At 38.3% G+C, this 10,585-nt stretch overlaps 3 protein-coding genes across 3 annotated transcripts; all 3 read right to left on the minus strand.

Annotated features, from left to right (window-relative positions):
* Positions 1-19: 19 nt before the first annotated feature.
* Positions 20-3,106, minus strand: LOC103331652 (receptor like protein 27-like). Its single transcript, XM_008234296.3, has one exon. The coding sequence runs from the start codon at positions 3,063-3,065 to the stop codon at positions 222-224; it is 2,844 nt and encodes a 947-aa protein (XP_008232518.2). The 5' UTR covers positions 3,066-3,106; the 3' UTR covers positions 20-221.
* A 1,441-nt stretch (positions 3,107-4,547) lies between these two features.
* Positions 4,548-7,656, minus strand: LOC148917200 (receptor-like protein 7). Its single transcript, XM_089053541.1, has one exon. The coding sequence runs from the start codon at positions 7,654-7,656 to the stop codon at positions 6,670-6,672; it is 987 nt and encodes a 328-aa protein (XP_088909667.1). The 3' UTR covers positions 4,548-6,669.
* Positions 4,548-7,663, minus strand: LOC148917199 (receptor-like protein 20). Its single transcript, XM_089053540.1, has one exon. The coding sequence runs from the start codon at positions 6,331-6,333 to the stop codon at positions 4,702-4,704; it is 1,632 nt and encodes a 543-aa protein (XP_088909666.1). The 5' UTR covers positions 6,334-7,663; the 3' UTR covers positions 4,548-4,701.
* Between the last annotated feature and the right edge of the window lie 2,922 nt (positions 7,664-10,585).

Below are 10,585 nucleotides of genomic sequence, written 5' to 3' on the forward strand. Positions count from 1 at the left end.
TCGTAAATTAGAGCTTGGATTAAATAAATAAATAACAGCACAACCGTGTATTATAAATGCAGAGAATCCAAATCCAGATATACATGCAAAATTCAAACATAACCTCAAGTTCAACAGGAAGACATAGAGCAAGCTAAGCTGTACATGGAAGGAGAAGGAACCAAGACAAGAAAACAACACCAAAAGCATGACCTCATAAGAAACTTTCTGCATCCCCCACTCTACCTTTTCCATATCTTTAGTCTGATCTTTGCAACAATCTTAACATACAAGTCATGCCTTCTGGAGATCACGAAATCCGCAAGAACCACTCCCACCACCATCCCACTTCCATATCCAGCCAAACCAAATCTCCAATCAAGTTCCAATGTTCCAGCTGAGCCTGAATCATTTTCTTCTACCACTGAGGATGGCTGTTGAGGGGCCTCAGGATCTCCGCATTTCCTTGACAATGGATCTCCACACAACCCGGGGTTTCCCTCATATGAAGTACTATTGAATGAAGTAAGTTGGGTTCCTTGAGGTATACGACCTGTGAGGTTGTTGTGAGACACATCTAAGCTTCCAAGAAAATTAAGCTGCGTCAGTTGTTGGGGGATCTGTCCAGAGAGCTTGTTTCGTGAAAGGTCCAGCGATTCGAGCTTAGTTAACTTGCCCAGCGATGATGGGATGGAACCAGTGAGAATGTTGTTGGAAATGTTGAGGGAGTGAAGCTCCGTAAGGTTCCCAATGAACTCTGGAATCTGACCTTCAAAATTGTTGCTTGAGATATCAAAGGATGCAAAGTCTTCTTGGATCTTTGAATAGTATAGATCCAAACCTTTAGTGGCTATTGTGATTGAGTAATCTACACTGAATATTACCAAGAAATCGTTGGCGTTATAAGTTACGTCTGTGTGCATGTAGTCTGAGTTGTTTACGGTACTGTCTGGAAACACAGATGGAATTTCGCCTGTGAAATTATTGTAAGACAGGTCAACAATGCGCAACTTGGGGAAATCAAGATTCTTTCTAGAATTTCCTATGACGCCATTGAATGCATTCTGGCGCATCGCCAGAAGTTTTAACTCAGGAAGAGTCCCCAACCAAATGGGAAAAGCATCACTGAACTGGTTGTTTGACAGAACAAGATACTCGAGCATCAGACAATTGGCCAATGATCTTGGCAATCTCCCCTGCAATTGGTTATGGCTAACATCAATCATCCTCAAACTGCTTCTGTTGCTGTATGATTGTGGAACAATACCATGAAAGGAGTTTCTTCCAAGAAGCAAAAGGATTAGACCATCACTGAAGTTTCCAAGACACTGAGGAAGCGTGCCACTCAAGTTATTTTTCGACAAGTCGAGGTACCGAAGAGAACTCATATGGCAAAGCAACGGCGAGATTTCTCCACTAAAGTTGTTCTCAGGAACTCTGTATTCTAACATGGATGGTGGAGGGATCGGTACTGGTCCATGAAACATGTTGGACGAGAGCCTTAAGCATAGCAAGTTAACCCAGGGAAGAAAAATTGGAAGTTGGTCAGAAAGGAAGTTTTCAGAAATGTCCATGTATACCAAAGTCTCTGTGCTTATGTTCCACATCCATTTTGGTACTTGGCCATGGAGTTTGTTTCTAGACAGGTCTAACCGCTCCAAATTTGTTTGATATCTCAGGAAAGATGGGAACTCTCTTATGTTGCATGCACTCAAACTTAGAATGGTGAACTGTTGAACAGTTGTATTCGTACTTTTGGATTCGGTGACGAATTCCAAATTGTTCCAATTCAGTTGGAGTTCATAGAGATTTTGTAGCTTTTGAAACATTTCTAACTTTACTACGCCGCTCAGGTGATTTCCATGTAGATAAAGGAGCTCAAGATTCATGAGATTGGAGAATGAGGTAGGAATTGAACCATTCAAACTATTAAAAGAAAGGTCTAGGTAAATTAGTTTGGTAAAGTTACCCAGCCAAGATGGGATTGGACCAGTCAATGGATTAGAATTGATCCTACACACAGTCAATTTGGTAAGGTTTGCCAAGGAATCAGGAATTGAACCTACAAATTTGTTTGCTGCAACGTCTAGATAAGTGAGTTGTCTAAGATTACCAAGTGCGGATGGAACCAACCCTTCCGAAAAATTGCATTGAGCCACATCCAACTCTTGCAATAAATTAAGCTTTTCAATCGAAGAAGGTATTATTCCGTAAAAACCAGTAAAGCCAACGTTTAGTAAGACAAGAGGACTACTTCGATTAAATTCAGGAAAATATCCAGTGAGATCTTGGTTGTATCTAACATTAAGACTTTTTAAGTTTGGTAAATTGAAAATTCTCACTGGGAACTCACCGACTAGATCACATTCCTTGAGAGCAAGGAATGTCAAATATGTTAAATTTGCCAAGGATTCAGGTATCGTTGAAGATATGCTAACGAAACTAAGCTGAAGAGTTTCTAGACTAGTTAAGTTTTGAACTAGATTTCTCATACCAGATGGTTGAAGTTTCAACAATCCCTCACTAGAAGATGTTTCAAGATTGCAACAAAGATTAAGGGATGTCAACTTGGACAACTGCGAAACTTCAGATGGGACTTGACCAGAAAAGACAGAGGCAGAGAGGTCAAGCTGAGTGAGGCTTGGAAAATTTCTTATGCTACTAGGAATTTGAGAGTAATTGAAGTTATTGTCAGAGAGGTTTAACCTTTGAAGATGAACTAGGCGGAACAGGCTACTATTGGAGTGGATAGAGCCGTAGAGATAACTGCTGCTAAGATCAAGGCCAATAACATGTCCCGTCTTCTCATCACACTCCACGCCATCCCACGCGCAGCAGGTGCTATTTCCTCCTCCACCTAGTTTCCATGACAAAACCTTTGGATAAGCACCGTCATAACTTGAAGCAGATTTGTCAATAATAAAGCTCTTCTTGAACTGCAGCAAGGCAGAGCTCTCCTCCTCACGGCAAGAAAGCTGCTGCAAAGAGTATACAAATTTAGCAACCGCAAGATGAAATAGCAGCAGAACTACTAGTTTCGAGAGCATGCGAATCAACACGTTGAATAAGCACAGGGATAGCCCCATAATGTTCTGATATTTTTTTCTGTGCACTCTTAGCTAAATGACCATCTGTGTGGAAGTGAAGGTTAGATAGAGCTATTTATAAACTGGCAGGGTCAAATTCTTGAGCAATAATATGACAAGATTGAATATAAACAAGTATAATCGAGTTAACATATTAACTTGGCATTATATGGCATCATCAAGAGATAATGATATTGACCTTTGAATCAATATAATAAAGAAGTGTTTTCAGACTCTTGACCACATAAAAGAAACGGGCCTTCACATTCCAGAATCACAAAAGTCAAGAACTTCCGTTTTCAATATATAGTGGAATGTAAATGCAACAAGTACTTATCACAGGAAATTATTTCATCCTTCCAATTAAGAACAATTGTTGTTGATTCGGAATAAAAGAAAAACAATTCATGTCAACTACATAGATTCGTTTTGTGATATGTTCAATTAGAAACGGCCAACAAACTTTAAGTCAAGTTGTCATTAACTTTGGTGCCGCAAAATTGACAGATTCTTAATATGGGATAAGGTCTATGTGGTTGCAAAGGCTGGTCTGTGTAAAAAGACTAGAAGATAAGGTTATATAAGATCATCCACAACCCTTTTTCCTATTCATTTTTAGGAATATTATTCAGTCAGAAGTCAAATTTGGGGAACAACATGGTATAATGAACATATCTAAACCAAAACTAATTGGCAATGAGTGGAGATTGCCTGGATCCTTTAAGTTATTTATGCTAGACTTTCATCCCCGGCGTGGATACACTGAACAAAACATTGTATTGCTGGAATGATAACCAATAAAATGAGTCTTTGAGCCTTGTTCTTTAGACATTTACACCATATATATTCAAGACTTTTGCTACACTATACACAACAATCCCGCAGATTACAAGGAAATCTAGGCGTCTTGGAGTGCAAGACAAGTTTACAAGTTTACAAATATCTGTATGCAGGATGACTAGTCAAACTAATTGGATCATGATCATCAAACAGGTCTGTCAAAACAGCAAGCAAAGTATATACAAACAGAGAAAAGTACGTATACGTAAGCGTGACGTTTGGAGATAATTAGATCAGATAAAACTAACTGAATCATGAAAACTTTCTCAGACTTTACACAGTCAAATGAGACTGTAAGCTTCAATGTACTCTCTACCTCCAGTGGCGCAGCATATACAATTGCATCATCCGCCAGCTCATGTAGCCTTCAAGACTAGTAACCCTAATAAATGAGTCATCTTCAACTCTATACTCAATTATTGGTTTTCTACTTTTACTTTGTTACTTCCCACATTTTCTTTTTCATCTACACTACAGCCCAAGATTAGGATTTAATATTAGCAGAAAAGTTTGATACGTATAGACATAGTGTAGTACTAGAAGCCGAAAAGTTCCATACGTATGGTATACTAGAAGCTCCTATGGTAATTATTAAACAGAAAACATTGAATGTTAGCCATAAGGCATGCTGACACCAAGCTCTAAAATGGCATGCAAAATTTTATATTTTATTTAGAGGGTTGAAGATGATTCCCCATTGAAAAAACATTCGGAATTTAAATTTTATAGTCGCACGAGAAGGAAAATAAACAGCATAACAAAAAACAAAGAGCACCAAATGCATAACCCAATAAACTCAGTTTCTGTATCCCCCATTCTCCCTTCTGGGCCGCCTTCTCCTTTTCATAGTTAGTCTGATCATTCCAACAATCTCAATAAACCACTCAGGCCATCTTGTGATCACCACATCTGAAAGAACCACTCCAACTAGCAACCCACTTCCAAGTCCTGCCAAACCAAATTTCCAATCAAGTTCAAAGCCTGAGTCATTTTTGTGTACGGTTGAAGAAGGTGGCAGCAGTTGAGAATTTCCACATGTTATTGCCAATGGATATCCACATAATCCCAGGTTTCCCTCATATGAAGCAATGACGAACGTAGAAAGTTGGCCTCCACGTGGTATGGGACCTGTGAGACTGTTGTGAGAGACGTCGAATTCTGATAGAAATGTAAGCTGATTCAGTTGTGGAGGGATCTCTCCTGAGAGCTGGTTCTGTGACAGGTCCAATGATTCAAGCAGGGTTAAGTTGGCCAAGAAAGTTGGGATACCACCAGAGAGAATGTTATTGGAAACATTGAGCAAGCGAAGCCCCTTTAAGTTCCCAATGAACTCAGGAATCTTCCCTTCAAATTTGTTGCTTGAGAGATTAACAGCAGCAAAGTCTTCTTGAATGAACTTATAGTATCTTTCCACACCTTTATTTGTTATCATGAATGAGAAATGATAATTGTACAACATTGAACTCCCTGAACCATAATTCGAGTTTACCTTCATATATGCAGACTGGTTTAGAGTGATGCCTCTCAGGGAAATCCCAGAAAAGAGGTATGCAGATGGAAACTCGCCTGTGAAATTGTTGTGAGACAAATCTAGAATGCGCAACTCGGGGAAGCCGATATTCTTTTCTTGGTTTCGTATGCCACCATAAAACCCATTACGGTTCATTGCCAAAAGTTTTAACTTTGGAAGAGTCCCCAACCAGAAGGGAAAAACATCAGTGAATTGATTGCTTGAAAAAACAAGAAACTCAAGCATCACACAGTTCACCAGTGACCTTGGTAATTTCCCCTGCAATTTGTTCTGTCCAACATCAATCATCCTCAGATTGCTTAAGTTGGTGTATGTTTGAGGAAGAATACCCTCAAAGGAGTTGTTTCCAAGATTTAAAATCTTCAGATCACTAAAGTTTCCGAGACATTGCGGAAGCATGCCACTCAATCTGTTAGTTGACAAATCAAGGACCTTCAGAGAGCTCAAACTACAGAACAATGGTGGAATTTCTCCAGTTAATTTGTTCCCTGAAACATCATAGAATGTGATCGATGGTGGAGGTACCGGTAGTGGTCCAAGTAGCATGTTAGACCCAAGATCAAAAGCTAGTAAGTTAACCCAAGGAAGGACAACTGGAGGCTGTTCAAAGCCTGAAAGAAAGTTATCAGAGATCGAGATGACCTGCAAAGTTTCTGTGCTTGTGCTCCACATCCATTTGGGTACTTGGCCATGCAATCTGTTTTGAGAAAGGTCCAACCACTCCAAACTTTGTTGATATCTTAAGAAATGTGGAAACTCTGTCATGTTGCAGGCTGCCAATCCTAGAATCCTAAACTTCGGAACAGTTTGATTACTAATGATTCTGGATTCAGTGAGCAGCTCCAATTTGTTGTTAGATAGCTGGAGGCGGGTGAGATTTTGTAACTTAAGAAACATGTGGAACTCCAGTCTACCACTTAGACTGTTTCCTTGTAGATAAAGGAGATTGAGATCAACAAGATTGGATAGTGACTCAGGAACCGAACCGTTCAATTTATTGAAAGTAAGCTCTATCTCAGTTAGTCTGCTGAGGTTGCCTAGCCATGATGGGATTGGACCAACTAATTGATTATAAGGAAGACTAAGAAAACTGAGTTCGGTGAGGTTTCCAAGGGAAGACGGAATGGAACCAGTTAAACTGATATTTCCAAGCTCCAGGAGAGTGAGTTTGGTTTGTTTACCAACCCAAGACAAGGAACCGCCACTAAAGTTATTATGAGAAAGTGAAAGAGATCAGAGTTGGGTAAGGTTTGCCAATGAAGCAGGGATTGGACCATTGAATTTGCATCTACTCACATCAAGCTCGTTTAATGAACCGAGCTTTTCTATAGAAGAAGGCAGGTGTCCAGAAAAACTAGTGCTGGCAAGTAAAAGTGACATGAGAGGACTAGTTTGATTAAATTCAGGCAAATAACCAGTAAGATCAGGGTTGTATCTCACACTAAGAGCTTTTAAGTTTGTTAAACTGAAAATTCTTACCGGGAATTCGCCAAACATCCCACTATCTCTTAGGAGGAGAGATGTCAAGGATGATAAATTTGCCATGGAATTGGGAACTGTCGAAAAAATGCTTACGAAACTGAGATGAAGCTTTTCCAGGCTAGTTAAGTTTTGAACTAGACTTCTCATATCGGATGGATGGAGTTCCAACAATCCTTGACCGGAAAATCTATCAAGATTGAGAGACAGATCAAGGGATGACAACTTGGACAAGTATGAAACTTCAGATGGGACTTGACCAGAAAAGACAGAGGCGGAGAGGTTGAGATAAGTGAGCCTTGGAAAATTCCTAATGCTACTAGGAACTTGAGAGTAGTTGAAGTGATTATCAGCAAGGTTTAGTCTCCGAAGGTGAACAAGACGGAAGAGGCTGCTGTTAGAGTTGATGGAGCCGTAGAGAAAACTGCTACTAAGCTCAAGGCCAATTACATGACCCGTCTGCACATCACATTCGACGCCGTCCCATGAGCAACAGCTGCTATTAATTCCTTTAGCTGGTTTCCATGATAAAAGCTTTGGATAAGCACCAGCATAAAGCGAAGCAGATGCATCCAGAAAAATGCTTTGCTTGAATTGCAGCAAAGCAGAGCTTTCATCATGGCATGATGGCTGCTGCTGCTGCAAAGAGTTCAAAGAGTAAGCAATAACCACAAGATGAAACAACAACAGAATTACTAGTTTTGAAAGCATCTTGCCAATGGACACATTATAGTACCCCATATGGTGTTTTTTAAAACTTTCTTTTGCACTCTTAGCCAGAGAAGCCTGTAGGGAAATGCAAAGTGAGAGACATTTTTATTGACTGACTGATCATGAGAAGCAATAATTGCATAAAAAATTTAAAGATATTGACGTCCTCAAGTCAACTAATAAGTTAAGACTGGGGTGAGATAGATCACAAGTTCAAAGATATGTCCTGAAAAATATGTCTTCACTCGATCGATCTCATCCATCCATCCATCCGATCTTTGATGCTCCGAATCATGCGTTTGCACCAACAAAGACATGCAACCTTAATTATCACAATCTTATCTTCCCACCCACCATATAAATTTGAAAAAATACAATCTTATTATTTAACCACCATTATTCCTAAAATACCATTTAATTACTAATTCAAGTAAATTCACTTTGTTAATAATTAATTTGTTAATTCAATCAAATTCTCATTGCCAACAAGAATTAAGGCAACTTCGTTCCACCAGCAATAATCAAAGGAAGTGCTAGCAACATTCTCTCTAACCTTCTATTTTGGACATTCTCTCTTCTTTTCATGACAAGTGTCAATTTCCTTACACTTAAAACAATGTCATTAATGCATCATACAAACTAGTTTTTGCTTTCCAAGTTTACCCTTATTAAATGTATTAATTTTTTTTTAATAACAAGCTAATTTTCTTTTACAACTTTCTTAACACCTTGTTAAAAAAAATTAAATAAGAAAATAAAAACTAAATTTTTTATTTCCCCGAAGAGAACGTGTGTTTTGTTAAAAACAAAATAAAGATGATAACAACATCTTGAAACAAACTTTATTTTTAAAGAAAAAAAATGACGTTTTTTTTATAAAAAACAAATTTTATTATTATTTAATTTTTAATAATGTGCTAAAGAAGTTGTCACAAAATTTGAATAAATTGAAGGAAATATAAAAGCCAATACATTTTAAAAGGGTAAACTTGGAAAACAAAAACTAACTTGTGTGATGCATTAATGGCATTGTTTTAAGTGTATGGAAAATGATACTTGTCATGAGAAGAAGGGAGAAGGTCCAAAAGAGAAGGTTAGAGAAAAGGTTGCTAGCATTCCTCATAATCAAATCAGCCTCACCTCGACAAATGTGATTTGCAGCAGCATAGAAATAGTAATTTGAAGTAGCACGAGCAGTCAAAATCAAATAATTTGGTTCCATAAATCCCATATCAATACCAAGCAACGCAGACCCTATGTTTGTAATAGCATAAGAAATGAAAAATGAGGTTATTTTCCTGTGACTTTGTTAGGGAGATCCTAATTTAATTAGGAGATTTATTTCATAATCTATTAGGACTCTATTTCTTTTCTTTTGTACAGATATTGTGTAATTAGGATTTTATCTTATTTTCTAGTTTAACCCTACTAGGTTTACACCCTTGTATTATAAATACCTTTTTTTGGAGAATGAAATACAACTTGAAAATATTCTTCCTATATCGTTTGACTTAGCATCAGAGCCGACTTTCTAGTGACCTGTATGTTGTGCTCACCCGTGTTCTAGCCCCATTTTTTTCTACCTGTGCTGTGTGTGCCCTTCTGAGTTTGTGTGTTGTGTTGTAGTGTTCGTGTCATTCATGTCTTCGTACATTTGCCATATTTGGGCCTCTACTATGTTCCAATGTATACTCCGCCGTGTTCGTGCCTTTCTTCGTGCATCTGCCATATTTGTGCCTCTGCTGTGTTCCGTGTGTACTCTGTCGTGATCTATTGAGTTTCTTCTACAATCATGGGTGATAACTCTATTGTTGGTGTTGTTGCTGCTGCTTCTGGAAATTTGTGTGTTTTCTACTCTATTCCATATACTGGCTCTAATACTTCAATAATTGACACTTATGATGCTAAATTTTTTGATAAGTTGTCTAGTAACACCCATGACTCATACATAACTAGTGCTAATTAGAGGTGGCAATATTATACACGATCCGTTAACATGACACGAATTCCCACAAAAATTCACTATTCGGGTATGAGTTATCATGTCACCTTGAAATCATGTTGACCCATTAGCCACCCGTTAAGCTATCGTGTTGTGTCGTGTCAATTCGCAAATACTCGCTAACCCGTTAAGCTCAGGGGCATTTTTGTAAATTTATCTCTCTCTTTTTTCCTTCTCTTTCTTTTCTTTGTCTTTTCCTCCCCCCAATTCCCCCAGTTTTCTTTGCTTTTCTCTTTCTTCTTCTCTTTCGTCTTATTCTCCACCATAATTATGAAGCAACAAATCGTTATCAATCAAGAGCATCAATTTATGAGGAAGAAGAGGAACATACTCAGGAGGTTTCAATCCCAAGCTCTCAAAGAAAGGTTCAAACTCATTAATAGGGTGGTAGTGTAGATATCCTTATTCCATCTCTCTCTCTCTCGCTCACTCTCATTCTATTTTTATTTTTATTGTTTTGTTTTTGTTTTTGTTTTAATTCTTAACGGATTATCGTGTCGTGTTGTGTGATTCGCTAATTGTAACGGGTCGTGTTCGTGTTTGACATTTTCAACCCGTTTTCTTATCGTGTTGTGTCGTGTCAACCCTTTTAGAAAAGCGGGTTGACACAAACACGACACGAACACTGCAAACATGACACAAATGCCAAGTCTAGTGCTAATGGCTTGCCCTCTCCAATTACTGGCAATGGCACAATCTCTCTCACTCCTACTTTGTTCTTGTCTCGCACGTTATTAGTTCCTACTATCTATTGTAACTTGTCATTTGTTGGTCGATTACTTAATACACTTAATACTTCCATTACTTTGTATCTTACACATTGCTCTTTTCAGAATTTCAAAACTCACGAGATGATTAGGCATTGTAACTTTTGGTTATATATTTAACCGCAGGATGAAACAAGAACAGAACTACTAGTTTTGAAAAGCATCTTGCCAATGGACACAATATAGTACT

Source organism: Prunus mume, linkage group LG5 (genome assembly GCF_029339155.1).
Source record: "Prunus mume cultivar Tortuosa linkage group LG5, ASM2933915v1, whole genome shotgun sequence".
Lineage (NCBI taxonomy): Eukaryota > Viridiplantae > Streptophyta > Magnoliopsida > Rosales > Rosaceae > Prunus > Prunus mume.